We start from the raw sequence: 27,658 nt of genomic DNA on the forward strand, positions 1-27,658 counted from the left end.
AAGAGGCAGGGTTGGCTCAAGCCTTAGGCGAGTGAGGCGGTCGCCTAAGGCCTCCGGTCCAAAGAAGGCGCACTACAGTCTTCACTCTTCATAATGAAAGGCTAAAGCCTGAAACTAGTGCCTAGTAGTTACAGGCTACAGTGAGGTAACTGGCCATGCCTTCAGTTTCAAGACGACAGTCAACAGAACGTGGCTACAACCTACAGCCCCTTTCCGACAGACTACAGCTACAGGGCACAGGCTATGGCCCCTTTTCGACAATGGACAACCTTCGACTTCTCTCCCCCTTCTTTGCCTTTTTTGTGCTAAAGCTTGAAAATCCTTTAATCCTTCTCTGCCTGGCCCCCTTCTCGGCTTCTCTCCTAGTCTCCCCCCTGGCCCTTCTCCCATTCTTCGCTTCTCGGCTTCTCTCCAGTCTCCCCCATTCTCGGCGTCGATGCGAAGTCGAAGCTCAGGCTACGACCCCCTTCCCGACAGGCCGACAATGACAACCTCCAGGCTCCGGTCTCCGGGCTCTAGGTCTCCGACTTCTCTCCCCCCATTCTCTGCCTTTTTTTTTGCTGAAGCCTAAAGCTTGAAAATCAGAAAATTCTTCTCTCCCTCCCTTCCCAAGTCGAAGCTCAGTTTTCCTCCTCCCAGTTCTCTGCCTTTTCAGTTTTCACTGAGTTCTCTCCCAGTCCCAGTCTCCCCCCTTCTCCGCTTCTCTTCCCCCTTGGCCCCTTCGGCCCATCTCCGCTTCATAAAAAGAGGAGCAGAGCTTCGAGTTTGTGCCTGGTCACAGGTGGAGAACATTGTTGTGATCGGTTACAGGCTCACAACCATTGCGGTGGGATCAAGAGGCTAATGTTCGTGAAGGATGATTGGACCACCAGCACGTAAGGACCACCTCCTTTCTTCCAAAATAAATCAATCATTTTAATTTTTTAATTAAAATAAATATAGTACCAGGGACTAGAAGGTACGTCCATATGATTATTCATTATTTAATCATGGACCGTGGTGGTGGTGCTGATGGGCAATTAGGCATCATGAGCTCAGGAACTTGATGACTCATGAATGATAAGCTTGGAGTTTTGAGGCTTTGAGCTCATGGTAGGCTGTAGGCATCAGCTATTAGCCTTGTTGTTTTCTTCGGCTAGAGCATCACCGAAGGCCACTGTTGAACTTTTTAGGATTGAAGAGAACAAGATAATATAGCTGATAAATTGATGCCAAAAGTTTTTCTTCATATTTTTAGTTCAGCTTCGTGTTCAGGTCTAATCGTTAAATTGTTATTAAACAAAGAAACAAAAAAAAGGGAGAATGAATGAAGGAAAGAAAAGAAACAATGTGGTTAATGTGCGAGAAACTATTTTGCTTTTTTGAACACGGTGAGACTGTGAGAGACGGACGTCAGATTGTTCATTTGTTGGCTACAACAAAGTTCATCAAAATTATCTCTGATTACTGCTTACCATAATAATTATAATAGCCATGGCTACTAGCTTGTTCATTTTCTAGTTTTCTTTTTTGTTTTAATTTTCTGCAAAAATAGTGATTTCTTGATTACCAATTTCTTCATCAAAAAAAATATTTTTAACTAATGGAATATATATATATTTTTGTTCTTTTTCTAATCTTTGAAGTTTGAATCCGAGATTGTTTTGGTTCTCAGGATTTCAGTTATTCAGGTGTGTTCTTGTTGCGACTTCAGCCTCTTCTCCAACTCCACCCATCAGTCTCTGGTACTACTTCTCACCGTCGAGTTTGATCCTGCTTGTCGGGACTTGAGTTCATTTCTCTTAACTTAATTACTTTGTTTGATAATATTATTTTTCTAATCTTTGAAGTTTTATAATTTTTAACTCTTTTATATTTTGATTTATTTATGGTGATTGTTTTAATTGCTTTGTTTGATACTATTATTTTTATATTCAAATGTCTAATAGAAAATATGAATGTGGGTATGAAAAACTCAAAAAAAAAAAGAAAAATTATTCAATCTCAAAAGGAAGCTCTAAATAGATTGGTTGTTATAAACAAACAAAACACTACATTAAGTTCAACTCAGAAATTGACAATATAAAAAGCACCCAAAATAGAGTTAAAAGATGATAGGAAAAGAACGAAACAAAATGAGATTGATGACCAGATTCATAACAGCACTCAAATATCTACTGAAACAATCTCTAGTGAAGAACACAATGAGAAAATAGATGGAGATAGGATAAACAAGGATAGAGTAGAGCTTAGTGAAACTAGTTATATTTCTACAAATATATATGATCCTAATCAATGAAAATAGGTTGATACAAAGTTGAGAGATCTAATAGTGGAAAGAGGTCTAATTAAAGATTATTATCTTCATTTTTCTAGGGATGAAAATAATAGACACTTTTCTACAATACATTACATTTGTAAGTTACTTAAAGGTAAAAACATGATAGAAAATGGTTAGTGTATTCGAAGAATTTGGATAGGGTATATTATTTTAGTTGTAAATTATTTGATTTAAAGCCTAGCATGAGACACTTAGTGAATAAAGGAACTAAGGATTGAAAAAATCTAGGTATTAAACTCAAAAGTCATGAAACAACTAATGAACATATTACTAGCATGAGTAAGTGGATTGATTTAGAAGTGAGATTGTTGAAGAACAAGATAATTGACAAAAGTCTCCAAGAACAAATAAGCCAAGAGAAGAATCATTGGAAAAAAGTATTATTAAGAATTATTGCTGTCGTGAAAAAACTTGCAAAAAATAATTTAGCATTTCGAAGAAAGAATAAACGATCTACCAAAGCAATAACAAAAATTTTTGAAATCTTATTGAAATGATTGTAGAATTTGATCCAATAATGTAAGAACATATTCAACACATTCAACATGGTGAAATCACAATCATTATTTAGGTTATAATATTCAAAATGAATTGATTCAAATGTTAGCATCTAAAATTAAAATTATAATAATTAAAAAAAATTAAAGAAGTAAAATACTTTTCTGTAATACTTGATTGTACTCTTGATACAAGTCATCAAGAACAAATGATCCTAGTTTAAAAATGTGTAGATACTTCAACAAGTCTAGTAAAAGTAGAAGAATATTTTTTAAAATTTTTAGAAGTAGATGATACATCTGAGAAAAGCCTTGTTAGTGAACTTATAAATATAATAAAAAATATAAACTTGAGAACAAGGGTATGACAACGGGTTTAATATGAAAAAAAAACATCAAGGTGTATAAAGAAGATTATTGGATATAAATTCTAGAGCGTTTTATACACCATGTGGATGTCATAACTTGAATTTAGTATTATATGGTACTGCTAACTCATATCCTAAGGCTATATCTCTTTTTGGAGTGACACAATAAATTTATTTCTTATTTTCTTATTCTACAAAACGATGACAAATTTTACAAGATAATGTATCTACATTGACTCTTAAACCCTTATCACAGATACGTTGGAAAAGTCATATTGAAAGTGTCAAAGCAATAAAAAACTAAGCTCCTAAAATAAGAGATGACTTAATTCAATTAGCGAAAACTAGTGAAGATCATAAAACAAAGAGTAAAGCCATATGCTTATCTACATATGAGATTGAGAATTTTGAATTCTTATTGGGCATGAATATTTGGTTTGATATATTATTTGCTGTTAACTCAGTTAGTAAAAACTTACAATCTGAAGACATGCATATTGATGTTGTTATAGATCAATTAAAAAGTCTTGTTTCTTATTTAAAAAGTTATAGGAAAAATGAATTTATGACTGCTTTGATTTCATCTAAAAAATTGCAAATAAAATGAAAATAGAATCTACATTTTGTAAAAAACGTGTGATCCGTAGAAAAATGTAATTTTATAAAAATAATGATGATGAGACAACAAGATCAGCTAACAAATCTTTTAGAATTGATTATTTTTTATTATATAGTAGATCAAGCTATTTCTTTAATTCAAAATAGGTTTGAACAATTCATCATATATGAAGATATTTTTGGTTTTTTGTTTAATTTTAGAAAGTTAAAATCTTTGAATGAAGAGAATTTGAAAAAGTGTTGTTTTAATCTTGAAAACTTTTTAAAGCATGGTGAATATTCTGATATTGATGGTCTTGATCTATTTTTAGAGTTAAAAGTTTTAAAAGAAGTTTTACAAGTAGAAACTAGTACCCCTATTGATATTTTAAGTTTTATAAAAAAACAGATTTTTTTTCAAATACATGCATTATTTATAAATTGTTAGCAATACTTGTAACAGTTGTTTCTGCTGAAAAAAGTTTTTTCAAAATTAAAGTCGATAAAATCTTATTTGCGGTTAACGATGTCACAAGAAAGATTAAATGAATTAGCTATATTATCGATTTAAAATAGTATTTTAATGAATTTTGAGTACAAAAGTTTGATTAGCAATTTTACATCTCAAAAAGCTAGACGAATTATTTTTAATTAAAATTTTAAAGTATTTTGCACTTATTAAAATTTTTCATCATTTTTTTTTAAAAAAAAGGGCCTCCCAAGTGCCTTAGGCCCCCAAATGCATCGGACCGCCCCTGTTAAGAGGTTAAATATAGGAGTTGCATCAAGTGCACGTAGATGTGGATGGATACTTGACAATTCAAATAGTAAATATTACTCCAATAAACATATTTTAATTTTATATTTTATATTTTTATTCAATCTACTCTAACCCAATTAACATGATTTAACCCAATCTAATCCCCATACAATCCAAATTTAGTTTTAACCATCAACTAATGAGGGTCCAAAACCACATTAAATTGGAGTAGAATTGATATATAAGGAGATTGGATTGGATTGGAGTAAACCCTAGATCTGACCCAACCCGCCCTAGTTTCAGTCCTCGTAGGCTTCTGATTTCCCCGCCGTGGGCCAAGCCAAGAGCCAAACCTCTTCCCTGATCGCCGTCTTCCAAACACCTCTCTCTCTCTCTTTCTCTCTCTGGTTGTGCGTGACTCGGCGGAGGGAGACGTCCGGCGAGCGACCGCGGAGGAGAGAAAAGAACGGAGGATGACGGTGTTCCACTTCTTCAACTGCGCCATGCTCACCTTCGGCCCTCACGCCGTCTACTACTCCGCCACTCCTCTGTAAGCCGAGCCCCCCGCGCCTCAAATTAACCCTTCTTAAATTTATCTCCAAATCCGCCATCCCCTAACCCTCCTTAAATTCTCCAACAAACCCCTCCCAATTTCGGTTTCTATCTTTTTGCTCCGAATTCGTCCATCAACGATTGGAATCGATATCGTTAGATCTCGATTCGACGTCCAAAAAAACAAAATCCTAGTTCTTTAGATTTGTGATCGTGCTAATGTATTTAGGAACTAGTTGCGATCAGAGAGATGATGCTAAGTGGATGTCATCATGGTATTTTTGGGAAGTGATGATAAAATTAGATTGCATGCTTAAGTTATTGCTATCATTGTGCAGTTGAAATTTGATATCAGTTCTGCTGATTTTGAATTTGGTTTACATGAATTTGGTCGGCTCATGTCGGCGTCTATCATGGTTTTACGGCAGTGGTTAAGATTGTGCATATATTTGTTTTGGGCAATTTGATTATACGCGCTACCCATCTGTTGTGGGATTTGATGCCCGCCTCCCTGACGGTGAAATTGGGCTTGAAGTAATGAAAGAGAGAAATCACTGCCTCATTGCTCCTCCAGTTGGCTGAAGTGGCAGATAAATGTTAAGAGAGGATGTACAATTAGAGATATTGGGGCTGTTGGGTGAAAGCGGTAGAACAAAGGATTGTTAGTTATTGAAGCATAGTTGTTTGGGCATATTGGGGTGTTTGAGAAAATACGGGGCATTAGGTTTGATAAGGTGAGCGCATGATGATATTTATTTTAAAATGTTTGATTTCTGAAAAGTTGGATCTGAATTCCATGGTTTGTTCGTTGACGCTCTTATCCAAAGGGTTTTATTGACAAGAGAATGTAAGTAGATTTGGGTATGAAAGAAAATGAAAAAGGGAGGGTGTTTTTTTTTTTCCCTTTTATTTTTGGGAATGGGGAATGAGGTGTTATCGGTTCTGTGATTAAAAAGCAGTTCTTACTTTTGACATTTAATTTTTTGTAGGTAGTTTTTTTTTTTCCCCTTTATATTTGAACTTTCCAATAAGATTTCCATGGCTATGCAGTCAAAAATGATGAAGTTATCATAAAAATGGAAAAAGTTGAAGTGAATTCCTAAGACACACATACAAACACACAAAAAAGAAAAAAAAGGAGGTTTAGTACTAGCAAAGGGGGCAACATATTAAAATTGTAAGGCAATAAATAGCTTCCTGAAACCCATGACATGGATATGCAAGGGTTGAAGTACCATTATTAGTAACATACAGATACAATACGGACCAAGACTTGAGCATTTGTCAGGTCAGGCTGGGCATGAGTCTGATATTCATGAAATTTTTTCAGGCCTGAGCCCGGCTCAGCTTCGAGTTTGAAATCCAAAGCTTGAACCCAACCCAATACAAACCTTAAAGGCATGGGTCTGACCCGATTGCTTGAACCGACCAAGCTTATGAGTTTGTGTCTTTGTAAGAGAGAGGTGGCTTTGAGGGGTTGAATCGTGGGGCTTCATAGGAGTAGAGGGAGAGAGAAAGGAAGAGAGGCAGAGGTGGAGAGAGAGAGGGGCGTTCGGCTTGGGTAGGAGGTAGAGAGAGGGGGAGATAGGAGTGGCGGTTGGCTAGGTGGGATGCGTCATGAGATAGTGAGAAAGAGAGAGAGAGAGAGAGAGTAGGGGTAGGGGCAAAGGAGAGAGGTGCAGTAAGCACGTGCAGGAGAGAGGGGAGGGGTAGGTTTGGGAGAATTGGAGAAGAATGGCGATTAAGAAGGGGCACACTTATTAGATTAGGATTTTGTTTTACTTTCTCTTTTCTCTTTTTATTTTTTAATATATATTGATATAATGTATAAATATATTAAGGATGGGGCTGGGTTAAAAGTAGCAAGTTCGACCTCCTCCAATTTAGTTGGGCTTGAAAATTTGGGGTCCAGCTTGGCCCGATAGGCTAAAAACCTAGGCTTGATCTCAGCAAAAATGGAGTCAGGTTGGGCCAGTTCGATTTGCACAGTTCTAATGGACCGATACGGTATAATATATCGTATCTACAGACAGTATGCCTCTTGGTTCTGGCATAGTAAAGATGAGGCAATGTATTATGTGTTCATACATACTATTACTGGGAGCTTACCAAGAAAGTACAGTATAGTGGATAGGCACTGGTGCTTAAGTCCTTGAAATAGTTGGCTTTTGGTCACTCAATCTTGTCAGAAACATTAAAAGTGGACTGAAGTGTTGGATTGGATAAGTCATGGCTAGGTTGGTACTAACTAATCTTAGTTATTTTTGATGGTTCCATACCTATAGATTCTTAGTAATTTTCAAGTCATAATTTATAACTATAATGGTATACTTGCATATATATATATATATATATATATATATATGTATTGTGTGTGTGTGTGTGTGTGTTTATCCAACAATGGGGATTATATATTTGCTAAGATACATGATAATCATGCAGATATGCATGATGGCATAGTTGAAGCTCATCATAGAAATCTCAAGCTCATAATGAAGCAGCTTATGCATTTCTTTGGTAATATGAAAGTGTGAGCCTTACAGATACATATCGAATTACTTTTTGGCAACGGTCATGTTTTTTATCAACAGAACTTGTGCTAATTAATTTTTGTGATTTCTGGTTTTTTCTTCTGTTTTTCCTTATTTTGATGCGATATTAGATAATTGTGCACATCAAAACCTAATGTATCCGGGTAGTTTCTTCATTAGTTTAGGTTTTTCCATTGTCAAAATTTCAGAACGTAATGCATACCGGTTTATATTTCCAGTGTTTTGTCTTAATGCAGATCAGAGTACGATACTATTGGAACTTCTGCCAAAGCTGCTGCTGTTTATCTTGGAACAGCATTAGTGAAGGTTTGTAATCTATTGGCTTTTAATATCCTTCTAAATAGACGAATGGAGGAAACATATATATATATATATATATATATATATATATATATATATATATATATATATATATATATATATATATATATATATATATATATATCCCAGGATACCTATATACATAGTGATGTAAGGATGTTATTTCTGATAAGTTGCATAATAGTTCCAAACATGTTCAGATTTATTCAGAATATGTATTTGTCATGACTACCAACATTTTGCAGCACCATAGTTGGAGATAAATCAAATTTTAGAGTTTTGATTTGACTCGATTGGTGAAGAACCATTGGATTTGCAAGATTTATTGATATCAGCCTAGTATTAATTTGTCAAAGAGTCAGATTCAGGTTTTGTTTGATGATGTGCAAAGGACCTCTTCTCAAAGCGCAAGGAAGCTGTTAAAATCTATGTTATTGTATAATTTTCCAATCTTATCATGTTCTATCTATTGTCTATATTTTAACTTCGATATATAGAATTATTAGTTAGCTTAGGTGTTTATATATTCATGTTTATAATCTCATCTTTTTTTTTCCTCTGATGTTGATGTAGTGAAATTATCTTGTTTTGGCTTTTGTTGGCTCCACAGATTTTCTGGCCATTCAAGAACTAATGTGTTGGCTAAAGAATTTGTTTTTTTGGTCCAGTAGGATGTTTATTGTTATTTCTAATATCGTTTACTCCATCCTTGCAGCTTGTTTGCCTTGCAACCTTTCTAAAAGAATCTGAGAATGACAATTTTGATCCATATCAGGTAATTTGGCCATGTTCAAGAAAATGTCCTCATTTGGTTCATGGTGCTTGACTTTCGATAAGAATTTTTTTTGCAAAAATCCTGAAACATATATTGTTTCATTTTCCAGGAACTTCTGAAAGTACTGATCAATTTTATAGATGTTGCTGGACTTTATTTTGCATTGACACAGTTGACTCACAGAAACATCTCTCAAAATCATAAATTTCAGGCTGTTGGACTAGGCGAGTTGGACATCCCTGCAATCATTTAATTTTGCTTTCTCATAATCATAAACACCAAGCTGTTATTTTCAATGTCTATTTTTTCATGAATATTTTTTTTTTGTTATTGTACCTGCCATGTTTGCTTAGATCTAATGAACTTGCAAGACTAAAACCGTTCTTAATTGCATTGTGATTAATATTTTGTAGCTATATTCATTTATGTGCTTGTATTTCAGTTGGTAAACAAGCCGATGAGCTTGTATTTTTAAGTTGGTAAACACCTTTACTAATGATACTGCTTCTGGCTATTTGCAGGTTGGGCTTTTGCGGATTCTGTTTTGCACCGATTGGCACCTCTTTGGGTTGGAGCTAGAGGATTGGAATTTACATGGGAATACATATTTCAAGGCTTTGAAGCAAATGCTAATTTGGTGTGTTCTCCTATTCTTTCTCAACTTCTTAAATTTTGTATGTAATCAATCAGCACACAACTTATGACCGCAATGTTTGCTTTGTTGGTCTGCAATAGCGTATTGACAAAAAAATTCTGGTAGCTAATTGGTTGGATAAGACTGCTTACCGTATAAATTACTGCCATATAAGAAAAAAGTTGAATATATATAAAGGGGATTTAATTTTTGAACCAACTTTATTGCTTAGCATATTCAATGATCATTTTTGTTTAATCTGCAATCTATTAAACAGGCATATCAGTCTGTATATTTGAGAATATTATGTTATTGGTTCCTTTTATTGAGTCTCTTTAACTGATAAACTATTATTTTGTCTGATTTCAGGTATTAAATTTGTCCCTTGCTGCACTAGGATCCTTGATGTGGCTAAGGAAGAACAAACCCAGGACTTTGATTCCAATCATTTATGCATGTGCTGGGGTTCTTGCAACAATGCCATCTATCACTAGGTTTTTTATCTCTCCTTGTGTTCATACTTGTTGAAGGCATGATCATAGTATGGGAATGAAGCAACATAGATCAAATTATTATGTGAATATAACTAGATGTTTGCAATTTGCTTTACCATGGGCTATAGCATGTTTGCTTTCTTTAATTATTTGATGTCCTAAAAATATGTAATGGTACTCCAAAATTTTCATTCAGTATTTCTACTTTGCACTTTGTAGTAGGGCTAGAAATGGGATCGGGTTTGCTCATTGCTCATTTGGCCGGGCATCTTTAGGTTAGGCTTTGGACCTGGCCTGCTAATCTTCTTGTCAGGCTTGGGCTTAAAGCCCGATTCAATTTTTGGCTAGATTTGGGTGTAGGACAGCCCAGTTTTGGGCTTAAGGTTGGTTCGGCCTGAAAACTAGACCTGGTTAGAGGTCTGGACTACTTAACTCTAAACCCATAACTAGGCTGCTCAAAAACTAAGCAGCCTACCTGACCCACCTAAGCCCGACGCGTTTTGGAGGGGCCTGGGCCTGGTTTTTCAACTTGGTGGGCCAGACCGGCCTAGAAATAACTTGCTTCGACCCGACCAAACTCGTTATTTAAATTAATCAATATATAATATATATATATATATGTATATATATGATATTCCTTAAATATCCTAAGAGTTTTACAAAATTCCATCCCTAACCTACAATCCTTAAATCCCAAATCCCATCACCTTCTTGCTTCTCTGCGCCTCCTTGGTGCATTGCCCGCTCCCCGTCTTGCCGCCGCCGCGTCGTCCGCTTCTCCTCTTGTAGCCGTTATGTCGTCCGCTTCTTCTCTTGCAGCCGCTGCATGGCCCACTCTCCCTCTCGCCGTGTTGCGTCATCCCCTAATCGTCTCACCGACGTCATGTCATTCCCTCGCCCTCTTTCCACCGTCACAATTTGAAAAGCCTAAGGCCCGATCCAATGTCCCTTGGGAAGTAAGCCCAGGCCGGGTTGGGCTCGGGCCTCACTAATTTTGGTTATGTGTGGGGCTGAGCCCGGCCTGAACCTGGCTGGGCTCACTTGGTAAGCAGGTTTACCCATAACCCTAACCCAATAAAACCTGCCAACACCCACTGACACTATGATTAATCCCCTAAGACAAATTAACCCCCTAACGCTATGTTTAACTCATCCTCTCTATAATTAACTCTTAACCCATAACCGAGGGCTTAACTCTTCGCTTGCATACCCTAATCTCCCCTAAACCCTAAGCTCATAACCTGGTTGGCCAGCCATTCCATGTGGCAGAGGGTGGATGGTGCGGTGGCAGCAGAAGGCGCAGTCGGAGTAAGTGTCACCCCTCTCTTTGTCTACTTCTTCGCTATCTTTAACGACCCATTCCACCTTGTCCTCGAACTCTCCTTGATGCTGGCCTTTGCCCTAGACCTCCTCTCCACCATGACCTCGACCTCTCCCCCACTGATGTGTCCCATCCTCTCTCATCTACCTCCAAAGCCATTGCCAACCTCCTCCGAGTTCCGCTACTCTACTTGCCCCTCTCCCTCTACATCGCCCTCGTTCACCCCGCCCGTGTTGGTTGCCCCACCCAAGCTCGTCACCGCGATTCCCTCTCCTACAGCCTCAACTTCCATTGCGACTGCCTTTCCACCGCTGCCCTTGTCAACATCCTCAGAAACAATCAAAGCTTATTTAGGTTATGGCCATCTGTGCTCTGGGTTAGGCTCAGTTTGGATCCTGGAAAAAATTTTCGGGCTTAGGCCCGGACAAAACTCGAAATTTTTATCGGTCATGCTCAAACAAGAGGGAAGCCCGAACTAGTGTGGTCTAGTTCGCGGCTTATCTATAGAATGCGAGGAATATTATTCTTGACAATATATGACTAATGAAATTTATTCGTCAGTGTGCTTAGTTCATCAGGTTCTTATGTACCACTAACATCCATTATGTGGAAGTTGCACTTCTTGCCACTGTTTACCTTAGAAGCTAAAAATCATGGACTCCATTGTACTCTCAGCTTATCGTTCGCAAGAAACGATGAGGTGGATCACCTTGTCTTTGTCTTTGGACCCTTGAGCTTGGACAGTGATAGCTAGAAACTTGCCTGCCTCAGTTAATCTTGCTGAAGGTTAAGCTTGTAGTTTGTAATTTTGGTTTGATTACCTTTGTTTTGCACTTTGGGTTGATTGCAGTCCTAGGTTTTTGGCTTAAAGCATTTTGCATTGAATATGCCATCCACAATGCAAAACCAAGTGTAATTCTTTTTCCAAGCAAGTATAATTTGGATCTTTTAATTTATATTAAATGATATTTTTATATATAGGTGTAAAAGGGATAAAACTAGAAGAATAGTCATCAGGTTGACTGCAAGTTGTAAACCACTTCTAGAGTATGAAAATAATCTTATTTCCATTTTTGTCAACTAACTTAGGATAGAAGGTGAAGACATGAAGTAAGATGAGTGGAAGTTGCGAGAAAGTGTAGAAAAGCTTGCAATAACACCATAGGTAGCCCCTAATAGGAATTATAGGTGAACATGGGTTATAAAGTTGTTTTAAAAAGTTTGGACAAAACTCAATGGTTAAGTTTATGTAAAAAAAAAAAGAAGGGAAATATAGGAATATTGACCTATCTATGTCAACCATTGTGGATAATCCATGTTAGTATGCTGGGATATACATGTTAATTTTAAAACCTTTTAACCTCCTAAAGATGGCCGTCACAATTTCTGGGTTGAATGAAGTGTGGTGTATAAGGATAATTTTTAGACACAAATTTATGAATGTACGTATGTATTTGTGTGTGTTTGTTTGTTTGTTTGCAGGCTTATTTCTTTCCCTATTAGAAGAATCAAATCCAATAAGGTATAGGGACTGAGACAGATGCAGTCAAATTTTGAACATCATCAAATTTAGGCACTAAAAGCTCTTGAAATCATAGTGTCTTAAATCCAAAGATATTTGCCTGTAAAGGAGTAGGTAATGCAGGCACAGTCCAAGTTCCGGACACTGAAGAATATGGCAAAGATGAGAATGCAAAGGTGGGCATGTGGAAGATAAATGCATACATATGAGTAGCTTAGAGGAAGCTTAGGACTTTGTGGTTGAAAGTTTTGAAACACTAGGACATATGATTGAGATAAGATGGCCAGACGTAACAATATAAGATGAACTTGCTATTAGAATTGTATGATGGGGTCTAGGAAAATCTTGGAACGTGTGAGAGTGGATTTGACAGTTCAACAAATGCGTGATGTTATGAAGCTAACCCCAAATTGAATGGACCAGGCATATTGGTTATGGTTCTTGGGATTATTAATGTGATTCAAAATATGCCCGTACAACTTGAATAACGACTGTTTTGCATTGGTGTGTATTCTTTAATAATATTATTTTGTAGTGCAATCATTTTGTTTTGAGCCATCTAAGAGCTCATATGTTTAATCCAGATCTAGTTGACTCCTTGTGATATGTAAGCATTTGGTGGATTAACTGGCATGATCTACATTTTCTGAAATTTTGCTAGTGGATTGGGTGCTTGACTAGATTGGTTGTAATTATATGCTGAGAATGTATTTGCAATCTGCATCTCTACTGTCAAGAGTTTCTGTACCCTAGTCTGATTCATTTAAATGTTTCTGTAACTACAATTTCAAGTATACATGTTCATAATCAGTTGAAGTTTACTATCAACAGGGGTGATGCCAAGCATTTATTTATTACAATACTATGGCGAGCAAAGACTTATATTGGAATTTTTGTGGGCCCAGCCGGTGCCCCTCATTTAGTTAATCCTTTAGCTATTGGTAGTGATTTTCGATCACATCTCCTGGTTGGACTCTTTAAAAATCTTCCTCACAGATTCAAATGTGTGATTCCAGACAACATATTTTCTGTCAAATTTTCTTTCACTGTGATATCATAGATCTGGATTAACTTTTAATCGAGTGATTATTTTGATTACAAGCCACTCAAAGCTTTTACCTCATCATGTATTTATCCGCCGCATAATGTTTATACTTGCTTATGAGATGCTTTCTTTGCAATTGACCCTTGGCACTTAGAAGGATAGAGCATGGTGTCATTAAATTCGGGCAACTAGTTAGTTGCATAATTTTGGGTTAAAAAAAAAAGGAATGCTTTGTCTTAATGATAAGGCGAGTATTTTTGTTGTTTGTTTCATTCTGCATCATGATTTGCACTGATGGACATTCAACAGTGCGTCTTGATTTTGTTGAGGCCACATACTACTTTATATGTGTTAATTATTGTGTTGGAATTTTCTGGTTGAGTATGCAAAGCTCTTACGATTGTGCCTGACTTCATAGGCATTATGATTTCTGTCCATTTCAGTTGGCATACATGCTTGTGAATATATTGAAAAGTCTATGGATCTTGCAGCTATTTGAGAAGAGCTTTGGGATGGCAGCCTGCAAAGGTGGTGAGCTTTGAATTGTTCTCCTCGTTGATGATGGCTTTCATCAGTTGGCAGCTTTTTTCTGCTTGTCAAAGATCAGCCTAACTACTGGAGATTGCCCCCAGTTAGTTATTTGGTCAGGGAGAGGTTATCCACTACCTTTGATTCTGTTTACCCAAAAAAACAAAGCACAGATGTAAGAAAATTCGCTCGACATGCTTGCAGTATTTTGGCCTGCTTTCCGATTTCGGCATGTCATTTTGATGTTGATGTAATTCTCTGCTTAAGCTGGATGCAGTATGGAGCAATCTCGGCCTCTTGTACTCATGGAGACATTGTAGTGTAATTCAAGAGCTGCTTTTGCTTATATGTTTTTAGCTATGCTGACTGAGTTGAGTAAAATTGTTCAGGTATTAAAACAGCATTGTAATTGATTGCCTGCTAGTTATAAAGGTTCATTTGACTACGTGGTTTTATGCAAAGTCTGCCTGCCATTTTCCCCCCATTTCTCAGTTCCCTTCCTTTATGGTCTGTTCATTTATTATAACATCTGTTGGCCATGTTAAGTCTGAGCACTGCAAAAATTGGCTATGTTGATGGCGTTGCGCCATATTTTGACAAAAAGGCATGATTTTGAAATCTTGTTTTCATGGTCCCTTGCTGTGAAATTCTTTTGTCGACATTAGATCCGCATCTTGAATCATATCCTCGACTAATCTAAGTTGGTTTCAAAAAAAAAAAGAGGGAGTGTTGGCTATAATCCTCCATCAATTAATGCAGTTAAGATTTGTTGAATGCTTTTGTTTTTTCAGAAGGCAAAGATATCTTATAGGACTTGTTTGGTTTGTGGGAAAAGAAAAAGAAAAAAGTGTGGCTAACAAAAAAATAAAAAAATATTTTTTATTTGGTTAGGGTTTTTAAAGAAGAAATGAAAAAGTAGTATTTTTATGAAAATAAAATTTTTATATTTTATAAAAAAGAAAAATTTATGAAAAATTTTAAAAAGTTACATTTCCACGGTTTGTAAATTAGGGTTTCTCTTTTTTTAAAAAAAATATTCTTAAGTCATCAAAATCTATGGATAAAGTTTTTTCTTTATTAAGAGTATAATAGGTATTTCATATATTTTTTTTCTTCAATATAGTAGATGCTTAACCAAATATAATTTACTCTAAAATTTGTTACTTTTTCATGATCAATTAAATATATTAAGATCATTTTCTTAGGTATCACATCTTCGAAAATTATTTTTTCAAAAAAAATATTCTAATAAGAAAAAATTCTTTTTGCGAACCAAACAAGTTTATAGTATAGTAAGGTCTCCTATTAGAATGAAGTTTGTAACTCAATATTACACTTTAGTTGGAGAGAGTTGGAAATAAGAATGAAAATGTGTGACTCTTATTGTATAGGACTCTGAAATGAGAATGAGCGACTCCCATTGCATTTGATTAGAGGATATGGGAATACCTCAATTCTCCAAAATTCAATTCCGATTCTGATTCTGGTCATCAACAAAAAATGTTAATTCCAATTCCGATCATGAACCAATTGCATCCTAATTAGCTTTAAAAATCATTACTTTCTAATGAATTGTGTCAACACCCTAAAGCTGATCAACTGAAGTGGCATTACTAAGTTAGCAAATTAGTTATAAAACGAGTTTATTTAATTTCACGTCTTTTAATTATAATAGAATATCTTGTAACCATTAACAATCTACAATAATTTTTTTCTTAAAAAAATTTGGCATCATTAACATAATACCTAACCATTCTCTTGAGGAACAGCAGCACGTACCAAGAAAAGAATTGCAGAGATTAGCAGACCGTCTTTAATCAAATTTCAATCTTTCAAGAAATCTTAATTAGTAGTTCCAACCGAATATATAATTCAGCCCGAAACTTCCAAACGAAAATAACAAGGACTACATCGAAAGAAACAAACTCGCCATCCTTCTACTCCTCTTCCTCCAAAGATGCCTCCACTCGAAGAATAACGAAGCCCACGGCCACCCCGATTAACACAAGGACATTCATGATCGCCGCAATCTTAAAAATCTCAGATGCAGCATCGCAGGTGGAAGAGAGAGCTCCACCTTTCCCCGTCTTTCCCCGAGGCGAGGACTTGAGAGAGCTCACAACCATGGCGAAGGCCCGGGCAGTGCAAGCCGGAAGGCCAAGGTTGGAAACTCCGTTGCGAGCTTTGAGCCCCCCAAAGGAGCTCAGCCCTTCAATGTACGCCACACCGGACTTCTTTCTCAGTGAGGAGTTCAGGCTGCTCGAGCATGAGATCGCAGCTGCCGGGAGTGTTGCTGGAGAGAGAGCTGCCATCTCTGAGAGAGCCCACAACCTGAACCATATACTATGTTGTTAGTTCTGAGAGTATAAAACTTCGATTCTATGATTAGGTGGTGGAGGAGAGAAATGGAAGCAGGAAGTTGACAAGGAGAGAAGGACGGTGGATTACCTGTTGTAAGTTTGTGGCTGAGGCTAAAGGAATGGAGAGAAGGTGGGAGGGAGGAAGGGACCTTTGTATGATGAAAGGAGGGGGAGTTTTGGATAAGGTGAGAGGAGGATGGTTGGCTGCCACAGAGATTCTTATATCCTTACTTGGGAGGAGAGTTTAAATACTGGCCAGGAAAACTGGAGGTCTAGAATTGTTGACACTTGGACAAGTCACAAGTGAGGTCTCCCTCTTTTTTTCTCAGGGAAAAGAAAAAATTGGAAATAATTTGTCATCTTCGATGGATGTAATAATTCCAGGATAAGATGGGTTAAGCTAGGATAAGTTTTTCCTTTTTTGGTAAATCGATTTTAGCTCATAGTTATACTTTTTAATGCTGGATTGAAAGATAAAAAATTTACTGTTTGTGTATTCTTTTTGTTAATAGAGAGAGATTTCGGTCAATTCACTAATGAAAGATGAGTAAAATATAGGAATAGTTCTGCTTTCATGGTATCTAAGGCATTGTTGATTCCCCATTATCCCTCATTTGACCAAAATGTCAGGATCAACCATCTCAAACTATCCTGTTACATGTTTGGCATTTATTTAAGGGATCTGCAAGCACATATGTAATGGTACTGCAAATCGGATGGCAACATATGACCGTCGCACTGGAACTACAACGTGGACTACTACGGTAATTGTTTCTTCAGAATTTCTGAATATTTTATTTTCTAATTTTCATGAATATGTTTACATTAGATGGATAAAATAAAATCTGAGTTACAAAAACAAAAACAAAAAAAGATGACAGTTTCCTTGAAGTTTCAATGGAACCAAGAGGGGAGAGTTTTCCCAAAGATAGACTTTGATATGAAAAAATCCCAAATAAATTGGGATGTTGGAAATCACCTTTTAGAACAAATCCACTGTTCTTCTTTTTCAAGGATTCTTTGATCTCTAAGCTCCCGATTGCTTCAATTTCTCTCCACTGCCGTGCCTTCTTTCTCTTTAAACATTTAGTTAGACGGGGGACTTACCAGGGATAAATTATCTAGGCATCTAAACAGGCCCCTAAGTTTGAAAAAGTTTTTACCTGAGCAGCATTCTTTGACATTTTTCACCCTTTTCCAACATTAGCTGTTGTGACAGCAGCACAAAAAAAAAAAAAAAAGAAAAAAAAAGAGAGGAAGAGATTGGGAAAAATTCATGATTATATCATTGTTTCAATGTTTATCAATTTTTTCCCATCGTATATCACTCATTGTGATAAGATAACAAGTAAATGACAGCCGACGTTACTGTTACAACAGCCATTAGCCTGAACCCCGGCTATAGCTTTACTCCTTGTTCCCTTTTCATGTTGGTCACTGAATATAAGTTTCTGCTGACTAATTAATAGATTGATCCATTTGCTATAGAAGCAGGTTTTGCTCTTTGGTTAGCAAGAATGCATACATCCAGTGATTAAAGATGTCATCAAATGCACCTTCCACGCGCGGTGGATGGTGGCTTTAAGATACATTCATAGCCACGGCATCCAGCATGCATCTCAAGGTTTAAAATGTCATCACCAAATTAGCACTGATTTCTTCAGTTATCAAATATTCCTGTGCACTAGTACCACAGCATGCTGAAAGACTGTCTCCATGTTCCTAATCCATGGCATCCGACATCCAGATTACAATGGAGCGAAAACTTACCATTGCACCAAGACTCACCCTCTTTATGAAGTATCTGATTAGACTTAAAAAAAACCACACCAACATGCACAGGCTTGATCATCTGTTCTCTAAGCAAATCTTGATACTGAAGACCAACCTGGAGTCATCTCCAACTTCCTGGAATGCTTTTCCAGATTACCAGTGCACCGAGGAATAAGCAACCAGTTACATTTATTGGTCCTTGCAACACCTTGACACCATAGGATAGGTAGTTGTTATTGCACTTCAATTTAGAGCAGGTTACCAAGAACTAACTCTAATTTACATAATCGAGTGCGTACATTTTCAGCATCAGTCCTAGCGTATATAGCATGAAGTCAGAAAAGACCTCTCACTTTGCAGGTATGTGACAGCAAAATGGTAGTGTACTGAAGCAAAACCTTCAGTTCCTCACACAAAACCATTAAGATAATAGTGTTAGAGAACAATTGCGGTTTTGTTTTTGATCATTGATTTCTTCCTTCATACCATTACCAGCAGTGGTGTTAGACTCATCCTTCCTGTAAATATGTACTTGTACTGCATTGCCACCTCGGACAAACTCAAACACGCATTTGTCACCTTCTTTCAAGTGATTACCTGTTGAGAAAGCATGCCACCCAGTTGCTAGGACTACGCGGCCATCTGCTCGCTCACGGATTTTAACCTGCCATGACTTCCCGCAGGGATCGTGAAGGATTGTCTGCTTCTTCATCTTCAGTTTATGCTCCCTCACAAGATAACTTGGAACTGTCTGAAATCCAAAATCATAGCATATGAACTTTTGGTAATAGCAACAGCAGAAAGAAGCATCGAGGGGAGGAATTTTGTGTTTATATGCGCACATGCACCCAGAAAAGAGAAGAAGTAGGGGTGCAAATTGCAAATTTAATTAATTCATCTGAAGCACAGACATGCTGATTAACAACATAATAAAATGTTAGCAACTAAACTGGAAGGGGCAAGACAAGTCAACTCAACATGTATATTAGTTTTAGCAGTCAAAGCAATAAAATGGAATTGATAGTAAATTCTCCAAGTTTTAAGACAATAATGATAATAAAAAAATCTAATTTGGTCAATCAAACATATCCATCGCCTAAATACAATTGAAGAAAATTTGAAATCATCTGTACTCCATTTGTAAATTTCCATCACAATTCAGGCTAGGATTAAGTACAAAACATATATGAAGCATCTGTTTTCTGTCAATTAATTATAGGACAGTTTACAGCACAATAGCGCATTCTAGGACATTGGAGAACCAGCATTGAAAGAACAAACATGTTTGCATTGTCCTATCTAGGATGTGGAGCCCTAAGAGCGGATGTAATTCAGATTGGTTACAAAACCATGAAGAATCAACACAGATCAAAAGAATTTGGTTCCATACAATCAGACATGCATCCAAAAAAATTTGCTTTGATGTTCTAGAAGTCTTGATTTGTTAGCAGCAATTTTATAGTTAAATTATTTATAGAATCAATCCTAGTTGTAGCAAGTTGATGCCTATCTAGGAAGCACTATTTTGTGTTTGGAAGTCAATTAGAAGTGTGTAATTGGTCAAAGCCAACTTTGTCATCTTTGATTTGTTTAGTATGGGTTATTTAATAAACATATAACTTTCTTTATTATGGGTTGTTTAATAAACATATATCAAAACAAGATGTCTCAAAATTTAGTAATGGGCACAAAATTTATTCCTTATTGATATTTTAGCTGGAATGAGATATTCTACAGCAATTCAAGTCAAGAGATTAGTTCTCCAAACCGATTTGCTTCTTCCTAGGTATATCGCAGTTGAATTTTTGGATTCAAAAAAAAAAGGATGTGAGATGACAACCCCAGATAGACAGTTTAACTTTGTGAAACTTTAGAGACCTTCTGCTTTATTTACAGAGTTGCATTTTTAATGTTTCATTGTTACTTTGAAGAAGAATTGAATCAGTAAAATAGAGTAATTTGTTATATGAAGAGATCAGCAACACCTCATAACCACCGTGTTGTACAAGACACTCTACATCGACAAAATAGCATTATTAGTCAAACTTCTTGACAACAGATAAATGTATGCTATAGTGTTAGGCGAGATCATAATATTTCCAATTAGAGGCCGTAGTCCACTTTAATGCAAGACATGCTGGAAAGAGAATTTAGTTGGAAAGATGGAAATGCATGGTTTCTCTTTTCCTCTTTGGTTGGGTAGCAAAATTCACAATGATGAGAAAATGTAAAACCAGATATTGTTCATTATAAATATTGCATATAATTTTGAGAATGATACAGACCATGAAGTGTGAACGAGACTTTCTCCAACAAGCAATGAAATTTGAATGCCCTGACTTGAAGGATCTTGTTATTTGGATAACATTTCTTTTGTCATCATCAGACATAAGATTTCTATCCAATAGAAGACATCCACCTAGATCACAAGGAAATAAGCAAGTTATGATCCAGAACACAACAATATAGTAGTATTTCAAAAGAAGAAAACTAACTCCAGTATCTATGATTTGCATTGATGTCTCTGTTTCAGGTGTTTTATAGTGGTGATCCTCTTAGGCAGATGGGCAATATATGACTCGGTGACAACCAGTTACCTGAACATTTGGCTCGGGAGGAACACATATTTACACCACTAATATTTTTGGCTAGGGGAAGCTAGTGCAGCAATCTTCTAAAAGTCCAAGAATAATTATTTTGAGAAGCCCAGCAGCAATGTTATGGCATTTATTTGCAGGAAGGAATTGTCTGAAAATACTACTATAAATACGATCTTATGTACATTTTTCAAATAATTTCAACAAAAGAAATTAGCAGCTAACGTCAAGTAATAAAATATGAACATCGGTACAAATAGCGAGGTCCAGGCCTACCATATCCATTTTGGAATGTCAGACCCGAGACTCACCTCGAAACAATGTAAACTTTGGGCCAAGTGGATAGCTCACAAGAAGCTCAAGGATGCCATTATCATGGCTTAGGACTTAACAACTTATTGATGTTTGCCGCATGCTAAGGACCAAATTTTCAGATTAAGCATCTTCTAAGCAGCTATTACACGTAAAAGGCCATGAAGCACAATTAACAAATAAAAACTCATACATGATCACTCCATTGAATTTGCTGATACTTCTAAAAAATGATTTTGTCAGAAAAAGAAACATCGCAAGACAAATAACTTGTGAACATGTGTGAACAAGAATCAACACTCTGAGAAATCCAGAGGATAAGTTCTCCAGGTGATATTGATTACAATATCCTTCATTTTAACTTGCCTTAGGATATCATTCACTAATTCTTGTACTTTTCCCTACTAGGAATTGTCACACCTCGAAAATTACTTTGCCAGCATAGATGCTCTCTACACTGTATTCTGTTTGAAATGAATATTAAGAAAATCATTATTTCAAGTCTCGAAAAGATCCATCTATCAAATCTTTAAGTGATATACCAATCAAAATCAAGCTTCCACCTAAATAGTAAGAAGCTATTGTGTTATTGTTTCCAAGCTTGGCCTGCTCTCCATGCACTTGAATTTTTTTCTAAAGGTCTAATGTACTCTTTTTTCTTTTGTGTTTGTGTGTGTAAGAGAGAAAAGGAGCGTAAATTCCACCTGCTCCATTTGAAAAAAATGAAGCTATGAAAAGGTGTAAACTTGTGAACTGTGTGCTTACGAATGCACTGTTATTAATCTAATTTTTCTCAAAACTAATAGTAAAGATCTTGTAAGCCTCCCGAAGTCCCAATTGCTTGACAAGGTGGGGAAAAATGGACAGGTTTAGTGATGTTAATGCTTAGAACCAACCAACCTTGTGGTACCAGTATTATAAGCTTCCCGGATCTTTTATATAGTGATGAAACAAAAGTGAAAACCTCACCTGAAGGCCATATCAATTGTTGAAATAAGCATCTTCAAATACCCAAATATTTACATAGATGAGGTTTATGAGAACACTGGGCAAAGTGGCATAAGCAGATGTTATGTGCATCAGCTATTAAAATTACAGCAATAGCGCTTCATAACAAAATACATATCAAAGAACTTAGGTGTTCTAATAAATTACTCTGTGAAATGCAGTTGCACCTCAACATAGCATTAAAGCTGATGACTGCATCATGATTGATAAGCCATGCAACTGATTATACTTACATTTATCTGCCTTGTTATTTTCCTGACATGTGCTAACTAATTTATCAGCAATAACCCAAAAAAATGCATAACTAGCGCACCCCCATTATTCAAATAATGCAAGAAGGGATAGATTGATGTACCTACTACAAAGTAGGGAAAACCCAATCTCAGTGGATTCCCAAAAGAAGGCACTCATAAGCTGATAAACAGAAAACAGAGCAAGGAATTCTCCAAGGATTAAATTCACAACCAAAATCAAAATCAATCAGTAAGCCAATTTCTTTCTTTCACAGATCTGATCTCATTCATGATAATCAAGCAAGATTTTGATCTGTCTCATCTTACGTGTCCTGCTGTTTAACAGTTGAAGCTTCTACGCTGCGCATGTAGCATTTAGTCCCAGGCATGCAAGTATGATTAGATAAACCATCAACCACACCTCTATACATGGATATTATAGAAAAAGGGCTCACTAAAGCCATCCATTGCGAATAAAAACAATAATTTAACATGATTGGATAACTAATATATTCAAAGCACCAAAATTAAAGCCACAAATATGGAAGCATGTAAAGATGATACAAAGAACATATAGCAGCTTCAAGCAATAAATCCATCCCACCATCATGAGATGGCAATAACAAGATTGAGAAGTTTGTTACCAGGTTTTTCATCCACTTGTGAAGTAACTTCCTTTGCTCGGAAAATGTGAACATGTATTAGGCTGCCATTTTGAACAAACTCAAAGACACAAACATCACCTTCTTGTAAGCAGTTTCCTTTGTAAAAATCAGACCACCCAGTTGCTAAGACCAATCGCCCACTCCTCCAAGATGCTATGCTTACAGGCCATGAACTTCCCAGAGGATCTCTAAGGATCACTAACTGTTTTCCAGTAAGGCCGTATTCTCTGACCAATGCCATAGGAATTGTCTGGGAACAAAAGGCGCAGCATCTAACATACACAATCTCATGCTAAAGGTAACATAACTTCAAAAAAGATCAATAATAACAGGGGAGAAAAGATGGAAATAATATCTACTCAGATGCATGACAGTTATGAAATAAAAGCATCTATTTTGCATCAAATAGAATAACGTGAAGTTTTAAAATTCAATTTTGGTTGCAATAGAAGTATGTTGTCACAAAAATTGCGATGAAAATAGAGAGTAGAAATATCTGCATGCATATACACATCTGAGAACTTATACATGAGAATGCATGAAGCCAGCAACATCAAAGATTGACAGCGTCAATTGAAGTGGATATTGCTATGGTGAAGTGAAAGTGATCCATCAACCATGTCTTACTAAAACATAGCCAAATTTCATTAAAATTTTCAACGTGGAGTTAGCAGTGAAACAGAAAATCCAAAATTCCACAAAGATTGAAGCCTTCTTGTGCTTTTACTGTATCAAAAAAAAAGAAGCTAAAACTAAAGTAAAAAGGAAAAAAACTTGAGTTTTGACATAAATTTTGTTCCTGTTGCTCCAGTCACAATATCAACCCCGGCTAACAAATCTAAACGGATTTATCCATTGTAGAGTGATGAAAAGAGCGAAAAATTTTGAGGAATGAAGCCCACAAACCATATAACTACTTCGAGACTTCCTGCAAGTAGCTATAAAATGCGGATGGATGAACTTCGTGGAGAATGCGGCCTCCAAAACACTCTCTCTTTCCACCTTAATCGACGGCCTTCTTGTTGCCTGGAAACTTCCACCTATCACTCATCACAACTGAAAGCAGTTAAAATTCACATTTTTTTCTTCTGAGAATGTAAGAATCGCACCTTTTTCTTTTGAGAAAGTAAAGAATCACCCGCTTTTTCTTTCGAGGAAGTTAAAAATCACACCTTTTTTTGTTTTCGGATTGTTAAAAATCTCATCTTTTTTTTTTTGAGAATGTTAAAAATCACACCTTTAGTGCAAAATTTTCACCAGGAAGCGAATCAAGTAACACTCACTGCTCGTTTTCCCGAAAATAAATTGCTTCCTTCTCTCCACAGTAGTCGTGGAAGGGCCGCTGCTCCGATTAGCAGGGAGGCACTGGACGAGTGTCTCGCTCGGATCCTTCTTGGGGGAAACCACCGCCTCCTTCTCGCACCCGTTCTTGCCGTAGATCTTGACGTCGAACCCGATGTCGCCGTCAAAGACGAAGACGAGGAAGTCGCCGACGGCAACGGCGTGGTCGACGACGAAGGCTTCCCAGCCGCGCTGGAAGAACCAGCCGTCGCCGTCGCTGCCTCCCACGGCGACGTGCCAGAGCCCGCCGCGGGCGCTTCGGAGGACGGACTTGGAGCGAAGTTTTCCTCTCAAACGCTTCTTAAACGGTGTCGGAATCCGCTATAAAGTCATTAACTTCATGAGATGTTTACAACAAAACAGAGCAATGGAGAACACACACACGCACACACACAGAGAGAGAAGGGGGGCTACCAGGTTCGTTTTGAAATCTCCCATCATGACCTTAAAGAACGAAGCTCGGTCTCTAAATGCCTTGCCCATATTGGGAGGACGGGGGGAGAGAGAAAGCAGGAAGGAAATGGAGTAGTTTTTTGCCTTCGTCTTGGAAGAAAGGTGAGTCCAAGGCCCCTACTTTCTCCTCTCTCCCTCTTCTCCGCTTCTCTTCGGTTCTCTCAGTTCCAAGAGTGCTAGTGCTGAGTTCTGTATGATTTGATGGGAATGAGATTGGTTAGATGGACGGATGTGGCGGCTACATGGAGAGCGAGAGGAGAACAGCGTGCATTGTTGTGCTTGGACGGAGTGCTGAGTGTTGGTGAGATGGTGACGGGATGAGTAGGGAGTGGCGCCTCCATTTTGATCAGCGTGAAAGCTGGTCGAGACAAAGCACTCCAGAATTGGGACGAGAAGTCTGTCTGCCTCTCTCTCTCTCTCTCAATTCATCTTTTTCTCTGTCGTCGTCTGTGACACCTCACATTATCCTTCTGGTGGAGAGGAGCCAGGAGGATCAATGGTGATTAAATATTTTTTTATAAATAATCTTCTAAATATCAAATTTTACACAGATATTTTCTCAAAATTAATATTTATATATATACATTTGTAAAACAATTATTTTGCCATTCTATTATTTTTTATTCTTATTTTTACAAAGATACCCATCCAATTTAATACCGTTAAAACAAATTAATAGTTTTAAATTAAAATAATTAAAATATCTTTAATGAATAGATGGTTACGGTGGAGACCAGAAAGTAATTTTAAAATTTTATTTTATTTTTAATTAAAATAAATTAGTTTTATTAATGGCGTTAGAAAAAGCGTTTTATTATGGATATTTGTGAAAAATAATATTTTATAAGGGTACAAAAATAATATAGATTTGAAGAGAATATTTGTTCAAATTTAAATTTGTAGGAGGATATTCATTAAAAAAAATTCTATTTTAAATAAATAGGATGATTTTATGATCATGCATGATTAAACAAATTATTTTAAATGGAGAGGAGGATTTTTCAGAAGGTGATCGAGGTCGGATATATATATATATATATATATATATATATATATATATAATTTCTTTGTGGGTGCTCACGAAATGGCAGTGTCTAAACTTAATTCGAAGGGACACCCTGAGCAGCCACCTAATGGCTTGGAGTTTTCCATAGTTCTCCGACATACGAACCTAGAGTCCACCACGTGAGATCCATGTACGTTTTTAAAACAGCCATATTTTATAAAAAAAAGAATAATAAAAATATTTTATTTATAATCTTATTTTAATGCATAGATCTTTTTGTACCTAGTTAAAGAGTTATCTTCGTGTTCGCAGTCTCGAGCCTATGCGCCTGGAAAAGTGAAGCCGAAATCGGGCATTCCATTGTATGCCAGTAATTCATAAAGTATTCTCATGAGATTTTCCTTTGGTTGGCAAAAAAAATATTAATTTTAGTATATTTGATTGATTATAAAAATATGGCACGTTCCAGGTTATATTTAGTTAAATATTTAATTTTAAAAAATATATTAAATATTTATTATATTCTTAATAAAAAAAAGACATTACTCATAAATTTTTGTGGCTTAAAGCTACTTTTAGAAAAAAGAACCCTAATTTTCAGTAGCTTTTCTATATATTTTTCTTTTCCGTAAAATATAAAAATTTTATTTCTTACTTTTTATTGAAAAAATTATATGAAATACCTATTATACTTTTAATAAAGAGAAAAACCTTATCAATAAATTTTGATGGCTTAAGGATATTTTTGAAAAAAAAATTCCAATTCTCAACTGATGGAAAAGTGGCTTTTCCATGTCTCCAATGAATTTTTCTTTTTTCTTAAATATATAAATTTTATTTTTATAGAAATGCAACTTTCCTATTTTCTTTCTTTGAAACCTTCAACTAAATAAGAGGTATTTTTTTGTTTTTTCATGGACCACACTTTTTCTTCTTTTTTTCGCGAACCAAACAAGTCCTAAAAGTTCTGTTTATCGTACACATATAGAAAGCACATATACCAAAGATAGCGTATCGTCCTCGTATCTTATATATATTGGATAAATATCCGATATGACAAGTAAATATCTATAATATTTTAATATTTATTTGTGGATGAATATATTTGGCTTAGGATATTTCTTACTTAAATATTGGGTCATGAAACTCAGGTCAAGAGGGTTTTGGACCCGGATTTGCATCCATCTGGTCCAGTAACTTAAAAAAGCCACCAAAATAACTTGATTATCTTTCTTTCCAATACCATAATCTAAGAAGAGAGCCAAACCTTTTGTCTCATGATGCTAACGAGAGACAGCATTTGTGATTCAGACTCGCCAATCTGCATGAACTGGTATTTGAATAATTAACTTGTATATGGACTAATTAAGACCAACCGAATTATAAATAGGTTATGTATGGGATTGGCCCTTAATTTCGATCCTGTGGCCCATCATGGAATGGAACAAACTTTTTAAATGTTGATTCAAATGTTAAGAAAGTCCACATAGTTAATGTTTTTTTAAAAAATGTAAATAATATTGCAAAAAAGGCACATGAAACATAGTGCCTAAGACTTGCCATGTTTGCTGCTCCACTTTAATTTTTTCTTGTTATTTTTTTTAGATACTCCCCCTAGTGATCA

General features: G+C 36.2%; 2 protein-coding genes and 1 long non-coding RNA gene across 3 annotated transcripts; 1 reads left to right on the forward strand and 2 right to left on the reverse strand.

Annotated features, from left to right (window-relative positions):
- The first annotated feature begins 4,812 nt into the window (after positions 1-4,812).
- Positions 4,813-14,741, forward strand: LOC103709163 (transmembrane protein 147). Its single transcript, XM_039114345.1, has 7 exons — positions 4,813-5,092; positions 7,883-7,952; positions 8,683-8,742; positions 8,852-8,966; positions 9,264-9,379; positions 9,746-9,870; positions 14,250-14,741. The coding sequence occupies exons 1-7, from the start codon at positions 5,016-5,018 to the stop codon at positions 14,368-14,370; spliced, it is 684 nt and encodes a 227-aa protein (XP_038970273.1). The 5' UTR covers positions 4,813-5,015; the 3' UTR covers positions 14,371-14,741.
- Positions 14,742-16,076: 1,335 nt separating this feature from the next.
- On the reverse strand, positions 16,077-16,865 carry LOC108511385. The gene is made up of 2 exons (XR_001879597.3): positions 16,735-16,865; positions 16,077-16,617 (listed from the first exon to the last, which is right to left on the reverse strand). It is a non-coding gene; the product is annotated as an uncharacterized LOC108511385 (long non-coding RNA).
- A 1,742-nt stretch (positions 16,866-18,607) lies between these two features.
- LOC103709162 (putative B3 domain-containing protein Os03g0621600) lies at positions 18,608-25,479 on the reverse strand. Its single transcript, XM_008794390.3, has 6 exons — positions 24,990-25,479; positions 24,518-24,896; positions 24,141-24,274; positions 23,214-23,484; positions 20,705-20,838; positions 18,608-19,170 (listed from the first exon to the last, which is right to left on the reverse strand). Exons 1-6 carry the CDS (start codon positions 25,056-25,058, stop codon positions 18,841-18,843), a joined length of 1,317 nt encoding a protein of 438 aa, XP_008792612.1. The 5' UTR covers positions 25,059-25,479; the 3' UTR covers positions 18,608-18,840.
- Positions 25,480-27,658: the final 2,179 nt, after the last annotated feature.

Source organism: Phoenix dactylifera, chromosome 16 (genome assembly GCF_009389715.1).
Source record: "Phoenix dactylifera cultivar Barhee BC4 chromosome 16, palm_55x_up_171113_PBpolish2nd_filt_p, whole genome shotgun sequence".
NCBI classification, from domain to species: domain Eukaryota; kingdom Viridiplantae; phylum Streptophyta; class Magnoliopsida; order Arecales; family Arecaceae; genus Phoenix; species Phoenix dactylifera.